The sequence below is a fragment of the Pecten maximus genome, chromosome 17 (genome assembly GCF_902652985.1).
Source record: "Pecten maximus chromosome 17, xPecMax1.1, whole genome shotgun sequence".
NCBI classification, from domain to species: Eukaryota; Metazoa; Mollusca; class Bivalvia; order Pectinida; family Pectinidae; genus Pecten; species Pecten maximus.
Window position 1 is genome coordinate 8367200 of NC_047031.1, and position 26868 is coordinate 8394067.

Genomic DNA, 26868 nt, shown 5'->3' on the forward strand with positions numbered 1-26868 from the left:
TATGGATTATGAATGTTGTATGGCAAATTCACTATTGTAAATAACGGGTCTCTGATTTAAAACTAGTCAACATTTCCCCATTATGGTAACGTATTTCAGCTATACTTATATTATTAGCATATATGTATAGTTATGCATGCAATAGGTTTTGGTGTGTCACCCTTTCCAGTATTCAATAATTAAAATTCTACATGTTATGTCAGAGCTATTGAATTACGAAAAACGTTTACGGATGTCAATTTGTAACACACTCTACTGCAGATCGTCAGTTAATGGGTAGATTTGAATTATGTAAGTGATTATATCAATAAAAAGTTTGTATTAGGTATCACGGTACAAAGAAAATTATTTTATATCAAGACGGATATGGCACGTGCTGTTATGCATAATAAAGCCTGTCACAATGAAATCAAAATGTTGCTGAAAAAAAAGAAGAAGAAAAAAGTAATGAAACAAGAGGAGAAAAACAATACATCAAAAATATTAAGGGTAAAATTGCATACACGTTCTACAAATGTATCTAGTCTAGGTTATTGGTCTGGTCAGTTTGGTTTATGAGTTGAACATCATCGCAGCAGCTTGGTTCATATGAGGATGAGTGTCAAGTATACGCCAACAGCCAGGGTCATATGAGGTCAGATGTCAAGGAGACACCAACAGTTAGCGTCATATGAGGATAAGTGTCAAGGGGACACCAACGGTCAGGGTTATATAAGGACGGGTGTCAAGTAGACACCAACGGTCAGGGTCATATGAGGACGGGAGTCAAGGAGACACCAACAGTCAGGGTTACATGAGGACGGGTGTCAAGGAGACAACAACAGCCAGGGTCATATGAGGACGGTTGTCAACGAGACACCAACAGCTAGGATCATATGAGGACGGGCGTCACGGAGACATCTGGAGTAAGAAAACAAAGCAGCGAGGAGATATTTAAGCTATCAAGTTTTGCCATGAGGGTAGCAGATCTTTTGTGGCCCCTCAAATGTCACCTAAATAGTAGCTACAGAAGGAAATGTAGAGGAGTCCATTTTAAATTGTCTTCTATGATCAATGTGCGATGGGGTTAGATATATTATAAGGTAATGAATAATTGGCGAAGAGGTCACATACATACGTATTGTAATCATCCCCGGCTAACCTAAACAATTGCTAAGTTAAGGGCGGTGCATTGTAATTATATAAAGATATATTATCAAATCATATTCAAACACCTTTACCTAATATAATTACGTGCAGCTACATGTAGATACATTAATTTACATTAAATTGCGTAAAGTAACTTCACCGAGTGAACCCTGCCATTTCTTACATAGCTTATGCTCATTATACCGGGGTAGCATATCAACGGTATATATCCACAGGCTTTAACATGTAAGTGAGAATTTTATCGCGGTTATTACACAAAATCTGATCTAGACCGAGATGAGAAGACGAGAAAATGATTGATGAGCAAAAGAGAGAAAAAACAGTTAATTACCACTTTTTAACACTGTAATTCATCCCAGACGTATTAGCGTTAAATACATGTATACAGGTGTATGATTGCCTGATGTGTACGTTCTTTGTCCTTGCTGCAGTGAAGGTCACGAGAAAAACCTACAGTGATACTTCATTAGTTTAATGACGTCGTTGTTTGTAATGCCGTTATAACGACCTAGGATGGTTTAACTGAAAAAAATCTCTTTCATGTACAAAGCCATCATATTAGTGTTTTTTTCGGTAAAAAACGACTCTACAGTTTAAGGTATCATGATACCTTTCTGCATCTCCATTTCAAAAGAGTTCGCTCTGACACCTGAATGATGCTGACGAAATTGAGGACTAGATTGCAGACGATTGTATGCATCTGCGCATGTGTGAAATTACGGACTCTGTTCATGGAAAGATAAACACTACAGACAATTGCAACGCAGTTCCAAAACTCGGTGGTCTCTATTTATTTTGGTTTGGTATTATTTAGCGTCCTATCAACAGCTATGGTCATTTACGGACGGCCTTCATCTGTGCGGTAGGCGCATGCGTGGAGTGTATGCATGCATGTTTTGAGTGGCTGTGGTATCGCGGAATCGATGTCAACTTTATAGTGCAACCTCACTGAATTATACTGCCTGCCAAACACACCCTATTTCGTTTCAACGTGACTTTTAATGGACGGTATTTCGTTGTCTTTTTATCTATTGTTTTATGACTAAAGCTGCCTGCTGAAGGTGTTCGCAAATTTCCATGATGAGCTGTAGTTTCAACTGCAGATTTAAGTACGAAGTCATGGATCTAAATGTGTAAAAAAAAAGATTTATAGAATATTTGTTCATGGAGTTCATTTTCTTCGTTAAACCGCCATGAAAATGGATTTAACAAACATTCCTTTTCCCTTAAGACGGCGACGAAAAGATAATGACAACAACGACAACGATGATAACGACAACAACGCTACGACGATAATTGCGACGAAAAGATCAACGAGGATAATCACAGCGACGACAACAACAACAACGACGATAATGACAACAACGACAACGACGATAATGACAACAACGACAACAACGATAAAGACAACAACGACAAAGACGATAACGACAACAACGCTACGACGATAATGACAACGACGGCGACGAAAAGATCAACGAGGATAATCACAGCGACGACAACAACAACAACAAAAACGACGACGAAAACATAAATGACAATAACAACATTAACGACAACAATTACATCTTAAAGTTTTAAAAAATATATAGAACCATTAACAAAACTAATTTCGAGATTTTAGAGATACATGTATGGTAGAGTGATGATCAAGCCGTAGATATTCAAAGTTTCCCAAATATAGTAAAAACCATTCATAAAAAATATTGCTTCTTTGGAAATATAAACATTCCATTCTTAAATCGCCGTCTTTGTCTCACAAATGAACACATATTTCATTACGAGCAACGTGTACATTTAAATGAATCATTAAGTCTTTACACAGAAATAACGACTATGCATTGGTGAGCGTATTTCATTACGAAACAAGCTTTGTATAATTCCGTAATATTTATGGAATTGAACATGATTTGAGAGTTCTGTCAAAGTCGTCAGCAGTAATTCCTCATTTTTGTCTCAAATTCATCTGCCTGTCACGATTCCAGAACTTCATTTGACTAGAGATGTCAATTAAACGATGTTCCCATCTAAATCAACCGGGAGTTTGTTATTGATTTTCATTTCAAGGTTGTTTCCAAGCGTTTCAGCTACAATGTGATAGACTTAGTTTCGTATAAACTTGAAAAAAACACCGCAAATCCTACCCGAGTTTACTCATTCTCGCCAGAAAACGAATAAGTTCATAAAGAGTTGCTGAGTAGACTAGCTTAAAACGGCAAGTTTGGATTTTTTTTTTCTTTTTCATAAGTTCGAATTCGTAATTTCGTTCTCTTTAAAACTTTATTGAATAAAATGTACGTAAGATATTATCTAGAATTTAAAGATTAGTTTCCTGTATATTGGACGGTGTTTGGTGTGTCTCTTATCTTTCTTGGAATAAATTCATTTCTTAATCAATGTAAATCGGTGGAGAGAAAACTTGTGTGGCGCCTTTAAATCTTGTAATAATTTATTTTTCGTAATAAAGAAATGTTCATCTCGTGTTTCAGAATAGCAAATTTTCTTATCGTAAATGTGAGGCAAAACGGGCAAATGATGTTTAGTTCGACAGCGAATTTCAAAGTGGGTTAAGAATCGTTTCTCAAATTTCTGTCTAGAAAGTTGAATGTGAAGCAAATAGACAGGCGCCAGTGTTATTTTTGCACAGTCTAATTGTGCTTATTTGTTTCACTCAAACAAACGCTGATATTTTAAAAGCTGAAATTAATCAGTCATTGCTATGATCAGAATACGGGTAACTTTTTTATTTCCTCAAACATTAAACATTCGTCTGATTGCATTTATTGTCATTATGAATGCCATATGGATTTCAGATAAACAGGACGATATGGTATTTATCTGGCATATGAATGGCATTTAAATGAGTAATAAACACAATCTGATTAAAATTCAAGAGACGTTTTACATTTCAGCGGTTATTCAAAAAAATGACTCGTGCAGATTTATCAAAATTTTTACGTAGGTATGACGGGTTGTCCTGGTATGTATACCAGTAGATCAGAATCATTTCAATGGTTGATTCAGTGCTGCATTTTAGTGTGATATATGCGGACCTGCAAAACGATGACGTAACGCCAACGCCTGGCGCCGAAATGACGTCATTGTGTTATCAGCGAATCAAAATTCCCGTGAATCCGTATACACGTAACACAAAAATGTAGACCTGCAGAAATTTATCAACGATTTATGATTCATTGTTTCATAAAGCGGGAAATTTGAAGTTAAGGACGTTGGCTGGTCAAATTTACTGGAAAGCGTTCGATATTTTTCTTCTAAAATATAACATTTTAAACTCAAACATTGATAACGGACTGCAATCAACCTGCAGATAAAAGTGGTCAAACCGTTACATTAAGATTAAACGGTTTTATCGTAGATATACTGTATTTGTGCTTATTTTGGCGTACTCAGATTTTAGTTCATAACCAAATTTAAACGTAATGGTGAAATGGCCACTAACTAAAGTTGCCATAAAAAATACTATAGGAGATTTGAATTGGAGCAATCATAAATTATCGGAAGGTTTTTAACGCTGACTGCACTAAAATAATAATACCTCTTTTAAGAGATTACATGTACATATAAGATAAGATTACCGCTAAAATACGATAACCGCTAAAATTAGATTACCTCTTAAATTAGATTACTACTAAAATAAGATAACCGCTAAAATGAGATTACCACTAAAATAAGATTACTACTAAAATAAGATTACCGCTATAATAAGATTACCACTAAAATAAGATTTTTACTAAAATAAAATTATCACTAAAATAAGATTACCACTTAAATAATATTACCATTAGAATAAGATTACCGCTGAAATAGTTGTTTTTACAGTAACTTGTTTTTTTTCAATTGTTATGAACTAAATGAAGTTTATATTTACATGGAGGTTCCAAAAAACGTAAGAAAACCCCCGATAAGCAGGTTATTCCAAAATGATTCATTCGATACAGAATGAAATCAGTTTAGCAATATTTATCTACTCATTATTCGGAACAATTTTTGATGACACTTTATGTATTTTGAAACAAAACGAAACGACTCTCCCATCACAAACGCATTTTACCATCTTAAACTTGACGAGATCTAAACGAGATCTTCAAAGATTTTTGTAATATTTTTACTTCATCAGCCGTATGAATTTCAGAAGAAATCTTATTGAGTGATGAGGGGAATATTAGACGCGAAAAAATTCCTGAAGCGCAACATTTTCTTTGCAAGCGAGTTATGCTCGGGACTAGACTTACATGTACAGTGTATTTATATGCTCGCTGCCCTGTAGTTTACAGCGCTAGCATTCAATCTACACTCACGCAGACATGATTTAAGGGTATCATAAAGCTATGAACTGCATGCCTTGGATCAAATCATACGTTCGGTTCTTTTATTTTTATTGTCGTAAATATGTGTTTGGCTCGAGTCTAACTTTCGGTCATCAATCATGTTTCAAATGAAATCCAACCAGGCAAAGAGTTTTAATGATGTATTCAAATGATGGGTATAAGGCAGACGGAGTGACGTCATTGAATATGTGTAATATTTAACAGATAATCACACAGGGCGTGCTTTCAAGGTGCATCTTGAGAAAAGTCGGGAAGACGAGCAACAGTGCTTTGGGAAATCTGATTTAGACGTGTTTCATAGGCATAATTAATCATGAGGGATTGGCAACAAGCCGTTAAAGCGTTTTCACAATTTAACATTAAAAACCAAAATTTCTCCAAAGACAAAGCCATGTACATTTTGTATTATATGTATGAAAAGAATGTATATCATAGATATCTGAATCTTCATGAAACCTTTCTTTTTAAAATCTAACTTTCGACGAGACTTTTGGTCAAAAATCAAAATTTTTACGAGACTTTCTATAAATTATTAAAATTTTAATGAGACATTTCAATGAAAAAACCTTTTTTAACGAGAATTTTAGTTAAATATTCAAATTTAACAAGACTTTTAATTAAAAATCCAAATTTTAAACAGACTTTTAATTAAAAATCCAAATTTTAACGAGACTTTTAATTAAAAATCCAAATTTTAACAAAACTTTTTAATTAAAAACATGACGGTCATTTTATTCCGAAATCTGAACTTGCAACAAACACCAATATTTGGCAATTATTCGGAATATGGCAGAAATTAACACATTAAATCAAACTTTGTGCAGAATATGATACGATGTAACACATTTCAATACAGACTGAGGGTTAATTTAGACAGTAGAGCTACACAGATCAAACTGTATCACCATACACCTGTTTCGCCCTTTCAAAACTCGTTAATGATACTAAGAGTCTAGAGTGTAAATACAAGCACCAAGCAGACGATGAACGAAGAATACTCGAATAAGGTCAAATTAAATGTCAGAATCTGAAAGAGAAGGTGCACGAGCCCCATGATTCAATAAATTTCAGGATTTTTAATATTGGATTTAAAAAAAGTCAAGCACGTGTGTATTTTCGGAACAATGCCACAATTCAAATGAATTCAAACACGGCGTTAAGGTCGCTGCAAACCTCAGGGAATGAAATCCCCAAGCGGTATGTTCACATCCAACGGAAGTGTTTTCAAGAACACCAGAAGTGTATAAAAGTCTACTAGAAGTGCTTACAAGTCCTCCAGAAGTAGAAATAGCTTCACCAGAAGTATGTAGAAGCTCACCAGTAGAGCATAGCACCTGCAGTCTCAAAGGGCATATATACAAGTGTGTGTGTATATATATATATATATAGATATGTAGACACTTTAAATCGAAATCCGGAATCCGGTTTCCGGACTCGCACAACTATTCAGCTACATTTTTTTAAATCACCTGCGAACTTTCTTCGTAAAGAAATCTTTTTTGGGGGGTAATTAAGATATGGAATAGGTATTTCCTACATACGAGCATAACTATTTATTCCTTGAAATTTGAAAATAAATAAAGAAAATAAATAAATAATTAAAAATAAATAAATATATAAGAAATGCCGTACTTCTGAAATCAGGGTAAATGTCTTTTTGGTACCGGTGTGATCGTATATGCTTCAACCGAACGATTGAGTGTATAGATAAACTGGTAAACTATAGTAAAGTAGATGTATTTATTTATGTACGTGTTTACAGAAAATGAGATTTTTACTTAAAAAAAGAAAGATAAAATAAAAAAGAAAAATTGTACCCGCATTTAACAAATATATTCTAGTACTGTATTGTGGATATGAGGACATGCAATATTTGAATAAAGAAAACGACACAAATAGGCTTCAAATAGCACAATTACAATATATACGTGTATTTTTAACAATGCATGTACATTATTAGATTTCCCATTTGTGGATATCTAAAAAAAGTTTTTTTTGGTCGCTTCGCCAACTGTTTACTTTCAGGTTTCTTCGCCTACCGTCAGAAATATGATATAATTTTGAATGCAACATTAATCCAGTACACAGTATATTATCTACAGTGTTGATTTGTCCATTTAACGAAATATTCATATAAACGACTTTCATGTGCTTTTAATTTCGCAGAAAGTGTCCCCTGGGTCATAATTGCGAGAAATTGACGACCACTTGATTTACAACATATGCATTTATATATTCTATGTCTATCACGTTTTTTAGTCACTGCCAGTTTTGCGGTTAAGATAATGTTTAGGGTAGCCATTTCAGCTTCAACTTGAACCTAACGATGATTTATCGTATGTACAAAGCCTGAAAAAATCAGGAAATACTCCGACCAGCTTTACCGTCTCAGTCGCCATCCTATGAAACTATCTTAGATTATTTTGTGCGGGACTACAAGTGATCCCGAGGAAACATTTACACACGATCTGATTGGATGATAACATAGAACACATTCTACAACACGTGTTCGTGATGATATGGGGCGTTTATTAATACCGCTATCTTAGAATTAATGTCCGTCAGAACAGCATAATTTATTAAGAGTAGATTTGAGAGCATACATGTACTTTTGAAACACCAGGATTACGTCGCTATGGTGATAACGTCATTGCAAGGAACAATGGATTCACGTCTCACCGAGGCAACCACACCCACAGCTACCATCGTATACAAAGTACCCCCAGCAGATTTAGACACTACCTTTCCTAAGAAAAACCTTACAACAAATGATACCAAAGGCCACTCAAGAATCACTATGGATGGATTGGACATTTCTTTGTATATATGGGGAGTTGTAAAGTGGCTAATTACGGCCATCGCGTCTTTGTGTGTTTGCGCTTGGCGCGTTTTCATATCGCGCTTAAACGAGATTTATTAGCTAGAATGTCGTTTTGTCGCGTTTTCTAAACTGCGAAAAGACGCCAACAAACCAAAAACCAAAAAGCGGCAAAAGGCCAACACGATTTTTTGATAATTAGTGTGCATAGAATGGCATGCTGGCGTTGGCACATTAGCGTTTTGTCGCTTTTGCGCCTTGTCGCGGTTTAAAAACAAGGCAAGATGATATTTTATCTAATGACTCTCTGGCGCGGTTTGAGAATGAGCCAAAGCCACAACACGCCAACATGTGATGGTCGTAATCAGCCACCAAAGAATTGCAATTGCCTGAGGGAACGTATATCAAAATGAAAGAACGCCTTGAAAAGCAGTATGATTAAATATAAACATTATGCTAAAATGATGAAATCGTTGGACAATTTCTGAAGATGTATCCCCGCCTCTATATATATATCCATATGTCGGGGAATGAACTTAGTTTGTAGTTGATTGTCTCCGATAATGTTATATAAGATTAATTTATCAACTTCAGATCCAGTGTTGTGATTAATTGTACACGTTTCAACGTTCTTGGGTTGAAAACTCTCCGTATTAACCTAAAAAAGTCAATACCTGTTTTGTTCTAGTAGCATATATAGACACTACCACGCCACAGACTGCGGTAGTAGAAGAGTATTAACTTCCTCTTATTGAAAATATCTTAGTTACAACTTAGTAGGAAAATGAAGTCATAAAAGATGACATTTATTTGTTTATAAAATAAAACACGGCGATTAGAAAGTCAGTCACGTGGCTTACAAAGATAGGCCACAATGATATAAGGGAGAGTTGATGTTATGAGACTATGGTATAAATTTTATCTAAATTTGTTGAAGGTTTTTATGTTGATTATCAATGGTATATGGAGTTTATTTAACTAGCTTGATAATCTTTTTAAGTCAAAAACCTCGTCAAATTCTAGATTCTATAACTCATTACAAACTATATTGTTCATATAACTCATATTCATGGAAATTCAAATATATTCTCGCAGAAGAAATGCTAGTACCCACTCTATTTAAGCTACCAAACAAGTGATGTGACGTCATCATTACGTCTTTTATTTATGATGGCTTAGGATAAGGCTTACAATATTTCTAACATGGATGATATGGTGACCTTGAAAATAGGCCAAGGTCATTTGTATGCCGAATCGTTATAACATCCAATCCTCGTTACCTGCTGGCGAAAATACTATACATATGGCTCTTATGGAATTTGAAAAGCAGATCATTGAAGTTGTTTTAAAATTCTTTCCGTACTTTGTGTTCTTTCTGGATTACGTGCATGATTTTATACATATGATGTCATTTCCGGTATACTCTAACATGTTACGCCTTTCTATTTCCGGTTTAGATTGTCCGATTCTGTATCCCTTTCCGTCCTTTTTGTTCTTTCCAGATTACGTGCATGATTTTATACATATGATGTCATTTCCGGTATACTCTAACATGTTACGCCTTTCTATTTCCGGTTTAGATTGTCCGATTCTGTATCCCTTTCCGTCCTTTTTGTTCTTTCCAGATTACGTGCATGATTTTATACATATGATGTCATTTCCGGTATACTCTAACATGTTACGCCTTTCTATTTCCGGTTTAGACTGTCCAATTCTGACGAAGACGGTGAACGTTTCGTCCGAGCAGCGTCTGATGTTGTACCTGATGGCTGGTTACGAGAAGTCCATTCGTCCGGTTTATAACTCATCCTCGCCAGTAGAGGTAAAGCTCGGACTGACCTTGACCCAGATACTTGACCTAGTAAGTACATCTCTTTATTTACATCATACAGTTTGTGATATTTGCTGTATCTCAATAATATACTTGTTTCATAATTCATCCACGCCTGTAGAGGTCAAGCTCGGACTGACCTTGACCTAGATACTTGACCTAGTATGTACATCACTCTATTTACGTCATACAGACTGTGATATTTGCTGTTCCCTCAACAACTTCCCTGATTCTATTAAGAGTTACTGTACAATGTACATGCATGGTATGGAGTGAAGAAACTTTGCATTATAATCGGAATAATATTAAATATACACGGAAAGTTCTCTCGCGCTTTATAAAAATAACTGTAAGGTTATTCGATATTGAGATTGATGTGAAGGAAGACGCGTTTCTTTGCCCCCCCCCCCCCACCCCCCCCCCCAAAAAAAAAATACCACTACCAAGAAATAACTGTACTTTGTATTTAAATTTAAATTGAATTACATTTCTTTAATCTACAATGTATAAGATGTTGTTCTGATTCTATTGTACTTATTTATACCGCCCTTAAAGTTTCCGTATTTAAAATGTTAAAGGGTTGTAACTCAAGAAAGATTTCTTTAAATTACATTACGTTTTTCTTTTTATAAACAAGTTCAGAGAAAGAATATATATTTTATGCATCCCGTCTTTGATAATTCAACGACGGTTTCCGCAGAGGCGACTAACGTGTGGGTCCGTTGCAGATCAGAGCTCTCCTCAGTAACACCTGTTACGATGGAGTTGTCTCCCTTACCAATATTCATCAGATGTCTTAATTTGCAATATGGCACTAAATATGAAATATCAGACAGAGCATGTCACTTTATCAGAGTTAAAAGGGGACATTACTCTGTATCCTAACGTCTCACGCCTACATGTTAGATTAATCTGCGAGGTTGTAATGTAACAGTAAAGATTTGTCCCAATAGATTGAAATACAATAACGGTTACAACTTTCTCTCTTTTTATGGAATTTTATTCCACGGGTTGTCTGTACGTTAGACTCCAGAGGGCGCTGTTAACCTTTGTAGTAACAGACGATTTGATTGGTCATTTTTGACATTCGCTTACACAGCATAACATAATGATATTGCGACTTTCACGACTACACCTTGGCATTTTCTTCTTCAACTAAAAGACAAATTGGATATCGGATCATGGTCTTCCTGAGTCTTTAATACTGAGCGCCTGTCACAAACGTTTAATTAACCAAGACGCCGGAATCCTTCCCACATTCAAATAGAATCTCCGGGTCTTCTTTCTTCATCGGATTCTGCAATAAACCTGCTACACTAAGTTTAAAATGCTTGCTCTGAGCATTATTAGGTAATCGCATACAATATAACCGAGCAATTCAAAATCCTACGAGATCTTGGTATACAGTGTAGCTGCGTTGGGATTTTGTGATGGAATTTATGTTACTAAGTAGACTGTGACGTATTATTTTGAGGTGGAATGTTGTAGTGGGTTGCTACATTTCTGTGTTGTAATTTTGTGTTGTGTTGTTATTTTTACTTGATTTTGTAATGTACATGTTTTTTGATGACGTAGTGTTGCTATTTTGTATCAAGAAATGATAATGTGGTATGCTGAAATATTGTTTTATTTTGGGATTTTATGCTGTAATGTGATTTTGTGTCGTAAGTTGATGTTGTATTGTGATGTTGAGTTGTAATGTTGTGTTGTAATGTTGTGTTGTGATATTGTGTTGTGTTTTAATGTTGTGCTGTAATGTTGTGTTGTGATGTTGTGTTGTGATATTGTGTTGTAATGTTGTGTTGTGATGTTGTGTTGTGATGTTGTGTTGTGATGTTGTGTTGTGATGTTGCGTTGTAATGTTGTGTTGTGATGTTGTGTTGTGATGTTGTGTTGTGATATTGTGTTGTAATGTTGTGTTGTGATGTTGCGTTGTGATGTTGTTTTGTAATGTTGTGTTTTAATGTTGTGTTTTAATGTTGTGTTGTGATGTTGCGCTGTAATGTTGTGTTGTGATGTTGTGTTGTGATGTGTTGTAATGTGTTGTGATGTTGTGTTGTGATGTTGTGTTGTGATGTTGTGTTGTGTTGTGATGTTGTGTTTTGATGTTGTGTTGTGATGTGTTGTGATGTTGTGTTGTGAGGTTGTGTTGTGATGTTGTGTTGTGATGTTGTGTTGTGAGGTTGTGCTGTGAGGTTGTGTTGTGATGTTGTGTTTTAATGTTGTGTTGTGAGGTTGTGTTGTGTTGTGTTGTAATGTTGTGTTGTAATGTTGTGTTGTGATGTTGTGTTGTGATGTTGTGTTGTGTTGTGAGGTTGTGTTGCGATGTTGTGTTGTTGCGTTGTGATGTTGTGTTGTGATGTGGTGTTGTGATGTTGTGTTGTGAGGTTGTGTTGTGATGTTGTATTGCGATGTTGTGTTGTGATGTTGTGTTGTGAGGTTGTGTTGTGAGGTTGTGTTGTGAGGTTGTGTTGCGATGTTGTGTTGTGATGTTGTGTTTTAATGTTGTGTTGTGATGTTGCGTTGTAATGTTGTGTTGTGATGTTGTGTTGTGAGGTTATGTTGTAATGTTGTGTTGTAATGTTGTGTTGTGATGTTGTGTTTTAATGTTGTGTTGTGATGTTGTGTTGTGTTGTGTTGTAGTTATTTGGTGTTGTATAATTAGTTCACATTGTTATTTTTTATCGAGTTGTGATTTTTGAAGTGACGTTGTGCTTTATTGTGATGTTGTAATCTATTATACTGTTATGTTGTTGATTTATGTCCAGTCGTGATTTTTGTTGTGATGCTGAAATGTTGTGCTATAATGTGTTGTGATGTTGTGTTGTGATGTTGCGTTGTAATGTTGTGTTGTGATGTTGTGTTGTGATATTGTGTTGTGATGTTGTGTTGTGATGTGTTGTAATGTGTTGTGATGTTGTGCTGTAATGTTGTGTTTTGATGTTGTGTTGTAATGTTGTGTTGTTGCGTTGTGATGTTGTGTTGTGATGTTGTGTTGTGATGTTGTGTTGTGATGTTGTGCTGTGATGTTGTGTTGCGATGTTGTGTTGTGATGTTGTGTTGGGATGTTGTGTTGTGAGGTTGTGTTGTGATGTGTTGCGATGTTGTGTTGTGATGTTGTGTTTTAATGTTGTGTTGTGATGTTGCGTTGTAATGTTGTGTTGTGATGTTGTGTTGTGATGTTGTGTTGTGAGGTTATGTTGTAATGTTGTGTTTTAATGTTGTGTTGCGATGTTGTGTTGTGATGTTGTGCTGTGATGTTGTGTTGTGAGGTTGTGTTGTGAGGTTGTGTTGTGATGTTGTGTTGCGATGTTGTGTTGTGATGTTGTGTTTTAATGTTGTGTTGTGATGTTGCGTTGTAATGTTGTGATGTTGTGTTGTGATGTTGTGTTGTGAGGTTATGTTGTAATGTTGTGTTGTAATGTTGTATTGTGATGTTGTGTTGTAATGTTGTGTTTTGATGTTGTGATGTTGTGTTTTAATATTGTGTTGTGATGTTGTGTTGTGTTGTGTTGTAGTTATTTGGTGTTGTATAATTAGTTCACATTGTTATTTTTAATCGAGTTGTGATTTTTGAAGTGACGTTGTGCTTTATTGTGATGTTGTAATCTATTATACTGTTATGTTGTTGATTTATGTCCAGTCGTGATTTTTGTTGTGATGCTGGAATGTTGTGCTATGATGTGTTGTGTTGTTGTGTTATGATGTAGTTATGTGTTGTCGTATTATAAGTTCGTGCTTTATTCATTATCGTGTTGTAAGTTTTGTTTTGGTACTGGAATGCTGTGCTGTGATGTGTTGTATTGTGATGCGTTGTTGTCCAGTGATGTTGTGATGTGTTGTGATGCGTTATGATGTTGTGTTATAATTTCGTGTTGTGATTGTGTGTTGTGATGTGATGTTGTGATGTGTTGTGATGTTGTGATGTGTTGTGATTGTTTGTTGTGTTGTGATTTTATGTTTATATGTGTTGAAATATCGTGCTACAATAGTTCCTTATTACCCAAATCTTGGTAAAAACAACCTGTCTGCCGGATATCGAATCCATGAAATACAATAAATATTTATCCTTGTCCAAAATTGTTTTAACATTCGACAGTTAACCCGACGACAACCTTTAAAGTCAAGGGAGTATTCAAGCACGTGTCAAAAAACCCGGAAAGCCGCAATCGTTTAGTATAGAGACGACAGCTGTAGGTTCTAAGAAGTGAATAGTTCTATTGGTTTTCTGATTAAGCTGGCTTGCTTTTGATCGAATTTTCTTACATGTTAATAGAATTGAATACTTTTCAGGATATTGTATTTTAAAATGTCTCCTGAAACGATTTGAATTAACTCGTAAAACAAAGTATATGATAATTCCATTATCTTACATCCCAACGTTAATAGATATTTAACAATATAATAGAAATTCTACATGTCGCCCTGATGAATATTATCAAAGCATCTTCCACTATGTCTAGGGATCATCGGTGCCAGGTGTACTTAGGCTTATATATTGGTAAGGACATTTGTACAGGGCTTACTTATGTGATAGAGGGGAGATACAATAAGGGTGGTGGGGGGTGGGGGGTGGGGTGTTGGGGGTGGGGGTGGGGGTGGGGGGTGTTGGGATCAATGGGGGTGGGCGGAAAGGGGAATACTAAGGGGGGGGGGGGGGGATGGTACAAAGTTTGTGGATGATAGGGGCACGAAGAGGGTACGAAGGGGAAGGGGTGGGGTGGGGGGGGGGGGGGGGGGGGGGGGGGGTACAACTGGAGGATATAAAGTACGCAAAAACCAATTAAAGTTCAGAATGTATAAAAATTGAACTGTGAAGTGAAATACAGGAAAAAAAAACAAAAAAAGCAGGAAGAAAGGACTATCCTGGGAAAACCCAAATAGTCGGATAGGTGACCCACATACCTTTTCACATGCGATTACGGAATCGAACCCTGGTCGTCTAATTCAAAGCCATTTGTTCTACCAATGAAACAGCCGACCACCCGTCAAACTTTGACACTGCAGCTACGGCGGCGATTTTGTAATAATTTGGCAATGTTGGTTGTTTAGAACATTGCATATTGTAAACAGCTTCTAAAGATCCGCCTCTGAGATTCAGCTCAAACGTACCTGAAATGATCCTGTTATGATCCGGATCAAGTGTTGTTATTTTCGGAGTCGGTATAGGATCGGCGGTACAAAAGAACATTTTTCGTTTTTCAATCGGTCATCCGACCGGTCAGCGATACTGAGGCCTCTGATTGGTCGAAATTTAAGTACTTTATCTATTTTTAAATACGTTTGAAGAACATATTAAATTACTTTATCTATCTTTAACTCCTTATACAACTACATTTGTAGATGTGTTCAAGAAATGTATATATGTATATATTTAAAACTATTTAAAAGAATGATAAAAGAGATAAAAATATAAAAAACAAAAAGTAAAAAAAAAAACAAAAAAAACCAACAACAATTATACAAGTTCATTTTTAAAATAATGTCTTAGTTAAACGGCAAAAGAAGAATGCGTCATCGGATATCAGCATCCTATACACCTCCACATCATCAGCTAATGTTTACTTAATTTCAAGTGTAAATATCGGAAAATCCTAATCAACCTGGCCTAATGGCGACGGGACCTCTTAATACTTACATTGAACAATTAAGAAAATGTCAAAATACATCAAAACACTTCGCTAAATTGCAATATTTACTTAGCAGAGATGATTTTTGTACATTGCGTAAATTAACTAAGTCTTTAAGAGATTTTTAAGGACGGATTTCACTCAAACAAATTACAAAGCGCTTTGTTTTCACTCTTTATGTGTTGTGAAGTATGTTTTGTAAATCTAAAAAAAGGTATAATAATTGTCTCTAGTCCCAATTGTTTAAGAAACAATTGAACATGGGAACAGCTATAGATACACAAACGATGAGATCAAGTATGAGGAAGTGTAGGTTATGTATTTAAGTAATCTTTAAAAGCTGTTATTAGACCGGTCTAGAATTTAAGAAATTGTCTACCCGCGCCAACATATTAACGAATGGTAGAAGACATCACTTCTTTATAGTGTAGATATAGCTGTTCTGACACAGGTTTCCTAAAATTAGTGTAACAACTTGTCATTGTATTGATTGAAGAAATAAAACTGGCTAGTTTCATAGTGTTTTACAATGTTATCATGTAACTCACCTCTTGCACACAATAAAAAAATGTATTATGATGATATAAAAAATGAAATATTTAAAAACAATAAAACCATGGTTACTCTGTATGTAATGACAAAAAAAAAAAAAAATTATTCGGATGATATTAAATCTAAAATACTTTTCAACGTCATAAATTAACAATAGGATAAACTACAGTTTCCAGTCCGCAATGCACTTTTATCTAAAATAATGCTTTTGTAATTAAAAAAAATGATATTAAATCTGAATAATTTTCTAAAGTCATCAATTAACAATGGAATTCTACAGTTCCAACCCGTGTTTCACGTGCATTCAAAACAATGGTTTTGCAAGGGGCATCATTTCATTGAAACGGGTTTCTTGATTGAAAAGAACATATATAAACTTGTATGAATTCCTAGATAAGTCTTTGGATTCCGAGGCAGATTTTTTTCGGGATTGAATGAATTAACAATATCCGTCGTGGATAATTTTCCTTACACAATTTGCTATCCTTTGATATCATAGAGTGTTAGTTTGTAACGTGACGTCGTCAATTACACAAAAACTCCGACAAAAATGTCGACCTTACCCCATTTAGACAGGTTTGATGTGAGTTTTATATAACAACCTTCACGTAACGTAGTGAGAATGGCCATCTAGGTTTCAATTAGAATGACCGGGAGGCACAGTGTCGTGATCTCAGACCGACACAAGGATTTGTTTTAATCAATGACCAGGACGCACTAGAAGGCTATAACGGCCATTTTTGTTTAATAGTAATTTCAAAATCAAGTAAGGGTTACTTATGACTTTTCCCAACTAATTTTGATAGTCGTTTTGCTTTCGGGAGTCCTCTCTTCAATTTGAATGATTTTCCTATATGAATTTCACATACTCGTCACTTTCGAGCTCAGGAAAGTCGGATAATTGACAAACGAACGATGCAGGCTCAGTGAGCCTTTTGCATAAAATGGTAACATCATGCTGTAAATGGTCTTCGTTATAGTTCCATTATGAATTATGACATGAAACGATAATGGAATCTGATGTGGGATTTTCATTGATCGTGTTTCTTATAAATCTCGTTATCAATTCCAGTCTTTACATTCAGGGGACATAACTCCTTTTTATGATTGGATAAAGGAACGCAGTAACCATCTGCTTCACATATGCATCTTTTGCGACTAGAAAAATATTAAAAAAAAACAAAACCCAAACAAACAATCTTTACATTATGGGTACATGATATATATATGTAATCATTTATATTGCGGGTTGTTGTTATTGTTTGAATCAAATATACACTACACATTATATCTGTTATTTGTGTTAGAGTTAAAGGTATATGCTATCATACCTCTGATTGTGTTAGAGTTAAGGGTATATGCTACCATACCTGTGATTGTGTTAGAGTTAAGGGTATATGCTATTATACCTGTGGTTGTGTTAGAGTTAAGGGTATATGCTACCATACCTGTGATTGTGTTAGAGTTAAGGGTATATGTTATCATACCTGTGACTGTGTTAGAGTTAAGGGTATATGCTACCATACCTGTGATTTTGTTAGAGTTAAGGGTATATGATAGTATACCTGTGATTTTGTTAGAGTTAAGGGTATATGCTATCATACCTTTGATTGTGTTAGAGTTAAGGGTATATGCTACCATACCTGTAATTGTGTTAGAGTTAAGGGTATATGCTACCATACCTGTAGTTGTGTTAGAGATAGAGGTATATGCTACCATACCTGTGATTGTGTTAGAGATAGAGGTATATGCTACCATACCTGTAATTGTGTAAGAGTTAAGGGTATATGCTATCATACCTTTGATTGTGTTAGAGTTAAGGGTATATGCTACCATACCTGTGATTGTGTTAGAGTTAAGGGTATATGCTATCATACCTGTGATTGTGTTAGAGTTAAGGGTATATGCTATCATACCCGTGATTGTGTTAGAGTTAAGGGTATATGCTATCATACCTGTGATTGTGTTAGAGTTAAGGGTATATGCTACCATACCTGTGATTGTGTTAGAGTTAAGGGTATATGCTACCATACCTGTGGTTGTGTTAGAGTTAAGGGTATATGCTACCATACCTGTGATTGTGTTAGAGTTAAGGGTATATGCTACCATACCTGTAATTGTGTTAGAGTTAAGGGTATATGCTACCATACCTGTAGTTGTGTTAGAGATAGAGGTATATGCTACCATACCTGTGATTGTGTTAGAGATAGAGGTATATGCTACCATACCTGTAATTGTGTTAGAGTTAAGGGTATATGCTACCATACCTGCAATTGTGTTAGAGTTAAGGGTATATGCTACCATACCTGTAATTGTGTAAGAGTTAAGGGTATATGCTACCATACCCGTAATTGTGTAAGAGTTAAGGGTATATGCTATCATACCTTTGATTGTGTTAGAGTTAAGGGTATATGCTACCATACCTGTGATTGTGTTAGAGTTAAGGGTATATGCTATCATACCTGTAGTTGTGTTAGAGTTAAGGGTATATGTTATCATACCTGTGACTGTGTTAGAGTTAAGGGTATATGCTACCATACCTGGGATTGTGTTAGAGTTAAGGCTATATGCTACCATACCTGTAATTGTGTTAGAGTTAAGGGTATATGCTATCATACCTATGATTGTGTTAGAGTTAAGGGTATATGCTACCATACCTATGATTGTGTTAGAGTTAAGGGTATATGCTACCATACCTATGAATGTGTATGAGTTAAGGGTATATGCTACCATACCTGTAATTGGGTTAGAGTTAAGGATCAATATTGCCTGTTGTGATTTGTTAAAGTCTTAAAGCCATTTGATACCTACTCATTATATTTAGGTAAATAACTGGATCTTGGTAATGTGTGAAATAATATTAGAGTTATGTGGTAATAGACTGAAATGTTAATTCTTTGTTTCAGGATGAGAAAAATCAGATTCTGACAACGAATGTTTGGATGGAAGTGGTAAGTAAACATACACATATCTTGTTTGTTTATTTAGGAAAAAAGTACATGTACAACGATGTCGATTCTTTACATACGAAATTATAAAAAATGAAAGAAAATCAAGGATATACAAAACAATTCCATTTCATGTGTTAAATAGGCTTTCCTGTGTATGACTGTGTACAATCCTGTTTTCTACTGTCTTCAGTTTTTGATTCAGCGTCTTGGTTATCATTTTAGGTTTCAAAAAAAAAAAAAAATAAATAAATAAATAAATAAACCCAATAAAATAGATAAAAAAGTGTGAATACTTTGATATTTCCATTACAGTTAACATACTCTACCACAAAATGTGGTTATTCAACCGCCAAAGCATGCAATAATCATTACAATGGTTGAATAACATTTATTTCACTTGGAATAAACTTTAAATGCATTTTAATTGGTTGACACAATGACCTTTTGCCAGGACAATTTATTTCACGTGGGGAATTCAATGTGTTTTGATATACTAACACATTGGTCCCAAATCAAAGTCGAACAAACGAGTACAAACTATGAAAACAAAGTTGTATGGAGACCTATAAAAGGTATAACGGATAAAAACCCATGTGTTTCGGATGAGTAAGCGTCCTATTCTTTATGTAAAATCCGGGTCAAATACCATTCTCAAAAAACTAGAATGGCTATATAATTGTTAGCATGCTGCTTTAAAAATAAGTAACAACAATCAGGTTGTATCATGATTTTAACCTTTTTTGTGTTTTAGCGAAATCCGCCAATTATTTTATGTTCTCAAATTATGCATGTAGGTCGGCTTTTGTCCTGAGAAGCATGCCGGTATCACCGTACTGTAAGCCTAATTGCGATGAAGGTGAATTCATTAACGCCTACTATTTGCAAATTATGGAGACCGGTTCACGTTCTTTTTTTTACGGTGAACCTTCGCTGTGTCTCCAGGGGGGCCGCGGTGGCCGAGTGGTTAAGGTGTACCAACACTTTATCCCTAGATCTCCACCTCTGGGTCGCGAGTTTGAAACCTACGTGGGGCAGTTGCCAGTTTTCTCATGTTCTTCGGCTAGTACCCGGAGAAAAACCACCGGCCTACGGTCAGTACCTAGCAACAGAAACCTACGTGGGGCAGTTGCTAGGTACTGACCGTAGGTCGGTGTTTTTTCTCCGGGTACTCCGGCTTTCCTCCACCTCCCAAACCTGGCAAGTCCTTAAACGACCATGGCTGTTAATAGGACGTTCAACAAAAACAAGCCAAACTTCGCTGTGTCTAATCTCAGATATTCATTTCTGTTGTCTGTTTCAATAGTGTCACTGTTATAGTCATTTTCAGATTTATTGGCAAGTTCGGACATTGACGTAACTGTCTTGGAAATTATATTGTCTATCTAACAATTGAATCCATCGTCTCGTTTGCCCTTGGCTCTTCCATTAACCTTCCAAGGATCAGACATTGCAGTATAATTTATATTTTTCTATTGTGATTTAGCTTCAGACAATGGGATTTGTCTATTGTAATAGTGTCACTGTCACAGACCCCTTCTCCATTTCATTACCCATTAGACTTAGCCAATATTTGATCCTTTTTAATGAAATTAATACTCTGATGAAATTTAATATATAGAAATATCAAAAAAATATATTTATAAATATATATAAGAAAACTATAAGATTTCAGTATTAATATTTCAATAATTAAATAAACATCTCTAATTGAAAGTTGAGATTTTATACAACGTAAATAACAACATGAATTGCCAGACATATTAAATTGATCAGATGTAGGTAATATACTTATGTAGTTATATGAAATAGTATATAGCTTCCCAACGCGCATGCGTTGTCCCGTATCCGGAGGTATATTGTTTACGTATAATCATTGTTTACTAAATGTCTGTAAAATAACCACATTTAATCTATCCCAAATATTTTATTGAGTAGAAAACGTCTCTCCAAAATAAAATCTTGTAAACAATGGTACAGTTTAACAAGAAAGATCCCTATTGAATCGTGTCTTGCGGTCCTCATATTTTCTATACAATTACAAAAAAAAAAAAAAAAAAAATGGACAACACCGGCCAGGATTTTTTAATTCATATTTCTATCGGAGAAATATATATATATTTTTTTATCTATTTATCTCATTGTCGCGCCTTTCATTCCTGTGATGATATAACTATTATTTTTTGACCAATCAGAACGGCGCTTTCTATTAACCGCATTGATATTCGCCGATTTTTCGGTTCAGATGAAAATGAAGCGAAGATAGAATAATTGGTTAGTTTGCTACACTTCTACAATATACGTTACAGAATTTTGATAAAATACTGAAACAAAACTTGCCAAGTTAGAATAAAAAAAAAAATGACCAGATAGACAGGTTTGGTTTTCAATTCTTCGCGCTGAAATCGACTGCTCTCAAAAGGGGAAGAAAGAAAAATAAATACGCGTGAAATTATAAACAGAATCTGTAGTTCATTTCCCTTCCTAAAAGATTGATGATATTCTTGTTCAATAGTCAGTTTTGCTCTCTAAAAGGCTCACAGGAATCAAAAATTCAAAACTCGTATCATCAGTCTAATAGGAAGGGGGGAATGCATTGCACATTCTCTATTTATCTCGGAGAAAAAAAACCACTTACACTTTATTAAATTGCAGAAATTAAATGATAATTAGCCCTAACTTTGACTCATCATATCTAATGTCGTTTTCAGCAAATAAGATGTTTTATTCTGATATAAAAAATTCTTACCAAAAGTACACTTACGGCATTCTAACTTACAGTTCTCTGACCCAGATCTTGACTCCAAAAGTTCAGGCGGTGAGAGGTTTCTCGGACTATCAACCCACTCTGTAGTACATTTTATCTGAGGTTAGATAACCCGCCATGAATTTCTCGTACAACTTTATTTTAGGCTTTTTTTACAACATATTAAGCATATTTTGTAGGTATCTACCAAACTCCCCCCCCCCCCCCCCCCCCCCCCCCCCCCAAAAAAAAAACCCAACCGACTTTGAAATGCAATATCGAGGGAAACGATATATGGATTATAACATGTACTTATATATAGCAACGACCTATTGATTAATTAATAATTAATTAATTAACGAGCTTATTAATTTATTTTTTATTTTACACGTATTTACTGCAATAAATAACAGTTGCCCATTCCTTCCTTCCTTCCTTATTTGCATAAAAAATGCTAATCTAATTGAAATTTTTGTGACGTATGTGATCTCGAATATTCATATCTCATCACAACGTTGGGAAGTCTTTATCTGTTTTGCAATTTTACATTTCAGGACTTTTCATTTCTGTGTAAATTGTTGGACTACGTCACACACATTGTGTCTCAAGACAGTTTATCTGATCTCCGAATTTCCACTTATCTTTATCTCTACTATATTCACTTTTCTAAACTTTCTTAAATGGCGTTTGAAGACAAATTTGACCGATTGTACATGTTATCAAGACAATACATTTGCGAGAAACAAGGGAGCATTACCAATTTATGTTTATCAGTGCATTCTGTATCAAATAGTAATTTAGCAGTAGTTACAAATGCCAAAGTATACAAAAGCCAGTTTGGATCGATTCTCGGTTGGATAATTCCAAATATCGATTTTGGTTTATAAGTTGACGTTTTGGATCTTGACATTTTTGTTTTACGGCTAAATTATTGTAAGTTGTGATAACACATAAACAAGTCGACATTTCAATGTCAATCAGCTCTGTTTAGATGTAGTAGTATTTATGTATACTGCACAAGACCTATTCTTCTGAAGCATGTTAACATGGTCACGTGGTCCAGTATGTGCATAATTAAAAATGATTGTATAAAAGGAAAAAGGTAATAACTACTTTCAATGAATGACAATGTTCCGTTTTTCTGGAACTCGTCAGTGATGATAAGTACCTAAAGCGATGATGCAATGGATGCGACCAGAGAAATGTCAAACTGGGCTGGGAGATGCAATAGGCAATAACTCAATGCATTTCATATTTTTTTAATAAATATACAATGTATAGTTATGTATTCCAAGAGAACGCCAAGTTTAAGGATTTGCTATATGGTTATGATGATGACGACGACGACGACGACGACGATGTATGTTTCTGTTGATGATGATGATGATGATGATGATGATGATGATGATGATGATGATGATGATTACTTACGATGCATGACGATGATGATGACAATGATGATGACGACGACGACGACGACGACGATGTATGTTTCTGTTGATGATGATGATGATGATGATGATGATGATGATGATGATGATGATTACTTACGATGCATGACGATGATGATGACAATGATGATGACGACGACGACGACGACGACGATGTATGTTTCTGTTGATGATGATGATGATGATGATGATGATGATGATGATGATTACTTACGATGCATGACGATGATGATGACAATGATGATGACGACGACGACGATGATGATGATGATGATTACGATGACTTACGATGATGATGATGATGATGATGATTACGATGACTTACGATGATGATGATGATGATGATGACGACGACGACGATGATGATGATGATGATGATTACGATGACTTACGACGACGACGACGACGACGATGATGATGATGATGATGATGATGATGATTACTTACGATGCATGACGATGATGATGACAATGATGATGACGACGATGATGATGATGATTACGATGACTTACGATGATGATGATGATGATGATGATGATGATGATGATGATGATGAAAAAATAAAAGAATTATAAAAAAACAAGTGTAAGTGTTAATTAACCAGCAATTTTTTGGAAAATGAATTGAAACTGTTTAGTTATGAAAAAACGATACATATAATTGAGGAAGAAGGACGAATGACGGCCACACGTGCCCTACTGGGTCTACAGACAATGACGTACAGAAAAGTTCCCTTTTTGCACCCCAAAACGTATCCCTGTAGATATTCCCCACGTGTGGCCTCTCTTGTGATTGTCGATAAGAAATATCGAGCTTAATTTGTTTTCTGGGCAATAAAGATACATTCTGCATGTGTGAAGCTGGAAAATATATAAAAACTTGGTAACTATCTATGTGATAATACAAGAAAAACCTCACTAATAGCTCAATGTTGGGAAAGATTTGCATGTACTTAAGCGAGGTGATATAATTTATTTTCAACCACACAGGGGGCCTTGCAATTATGATGCGTGCGATGCAAATGCTAATTCGCACATCATAAGGAACTCAACATCGTCTTTTATCACGATGAGATAAAAAAAAAACACTTTCATGCTCCAAAATGTAGGCCAGCGTTTGGCTGAATCTGAAGACTAACCATCTTTCCTTGTACGACCAGTAGAAGAATTCCTTAAAGATATAAGTAGCTTGAGTATTTCATAAAGATTTTGTCCAAGACAGAGCTTCGTTAGGAAGAGGGCCGCAGTGGCCGAGTGGTTAAGGTGTCCCGACACTTTATCACTAGCCCTCCACCTCTGGGTTGCGAGTTCGAAATCTACGTGGGGCAGTTGCCAGGTACTGACTGTAGATCGGTGGTTTTTCTCCGGGTACTCAGGCTTTCCTCCACCTCCAAAACATGGCACGTCCTTAAATGACCCCTTAAATGACCCTGACTGTTAATAGGACGTTAAACAAAAATAAACCAAACAAAACATTTCGTAAGAATTGTATGCTTTCCACTTTTATACCTGTTTTGACAGAGTTGCTCTTTTTCATACTTTATTCGGAATTAGAATGTCCATGAACATGGCCCGATGGATCTGTTCTTCGTCATATCTAAACACAATAAAGACACACCTTTAGTTTTTACATACATGTCCGCTATGGCTGAATCAAGAGAAGCCATTTTTCAGACATCAAATGTTGAGGCCATTTATACAGGTATCGTGATAATCATGTTTGAAACGGGTATAGTGTAAACAGTCCTTCCTTAGCGGGCCTGGTGTTATAACGACTCCTATACTTTAGCAGACTAGACATTATCTATGAGAAACAAATATTTTCGAACTGACTTTAATCAAAAGAGTTATGCTTGGATTAAACTCTTGTCAATGCGTAGTACGAACATCGTACCCGGCATTTAGCTAACACTTCGGCTGGGTATGAATTGTCTCTGTCACGCAGCTGACAGGGCGGGTCAGTGTGGCTTGTGCATAGTGTTAAATACAGTCTCTGTCACTCAGCTGACAGGGCGGGTCAGTGTGGCTTGTACATAGTGTTAAATACAGTCTCTGTCACTCAGCTGACAGGACGGGTAAGTGTGGCTTGTACATAGTGTTAAATACAGTCTGTCACTCAGCTGACAGGACGAGTCAGTGTGGCGTGTACATAGTGTTAAATACAGTCTCTGTCACTCAGCTGACAGGGCGGGTCAGTGTGGCTTGTACATAGTGTTAAATATATTCTCTGTCACTCAGGTGACAGGGCGGGTCAGTGTGGCGTGTACATAGTGTTAAATACAGTCTCTGTCACTCAGCTGATAGGGCGGGTCAGTGTGGCGTGTACATAGTGTTAAATACAGTCTCTGTCACTCAGCTGACAGGGCGGGTCAGTGTGGCGTGTACATAGTGTTAAATACAGTCTCTGTCACTCAGCTGACAGGGCGGGTCAGTGTGGCGTGTACATAGTGTTAAATACAGTCTCTGTCACTCAGCTGACAGGGCGGGTCAGTGTGGCGTGTATATGGTGTTAGATACAGTCTCTGTCACTCAGCTGACGGAGCATGCTTCTTCGACTCATTAGGTAGAGTCGTGGCTTATCACGCCGGAGACAAGAGTTCGATTCCTGTCGGGGCACTCGACAGGGATGTGTTTCCCCCTGCCGTCAAGTTCAGAAACGCAAATAAAAATGTATAAATAACGTCACGTGTAGGTAATTTTCAAAATATTAAGTAATTGTAATATAAACGTGTGCGTAACTATATTTTTTTCTAAAAGATACTGAAATAATAATGTCAAGGCACTGTTTCAACATATAAGTATTCATTACATCGGCATCGGACCCAATCTTAGCTCTGACGACGCATGTCATCAACGTTTTCGTCGTCTTGAGCTAGGTTTGGTTTGGTTTGGTTTGGTTTGGTTTATTTTGTTTAACGTCCTATTAACAGCCAGGGTCATTTAAGGACGTGCCAGGTTTTGGAAGTGGAGGAAAGCCGGAGTACCCGGAGAAAAAACACCGGCCTACGGTCAGTACCTGGCAACTACCCCACGTAGGTTTCGAACTCGCAACCCAGAGGTGGAGGGCTAGTGTTAAAGTGTCGGGACATCTTAACCACTCGGCCATCGCAGCTGGACAGTAAAATTATATCTCAGCTGATTCAATTTATTTCTATTTATACACGTGTTCCCGTTGAATAGTAAAAGTTAAATGTTGCACATTTTGAAATTCTTTGGATATCACTTAAGTATACTTGGAATAAATTCCAAATTTTTGAGAGAAACTGACGATTGTATAATTAGTTCCTATTGATATTCGCCCTATCGGAAACAGTGACGCATTAAATGAAAACTTGACTTAGTTTTACCATAAGCTATGAAGGTTTTTGTTAATGTTTCAAACTGGTTTCCATAGA

General features: G+C 35.9%; 1 protein-coding gene across 1 annotated transcript in view; it reads left to right on the forward strand.

The window, feature by feature from the left end:
- LOC117315672 (neuronal acetylcholine receptor subunit alpha-10-like) overlaps nucleotides 1-26868 on the forward strand; it is a 100089-nt gene that overhangs the window by 54813 nt on the left and 18408 nt on the right. Inside the window, exons 2-3 of the mRNA XM_033869967.1 lie at nucleotides 10020-10177; nucleotides 19236-19280. Coding sequence (XP_033725858.1) covers nucleotides 10020-10177; nucleotides 19236-19280 — 203 coding nt within the window. The remainder of the gene's footprint in view (nucleotides 1-10019; nucleotides 10178-19235; nucleotides 19281-26868) is intronic.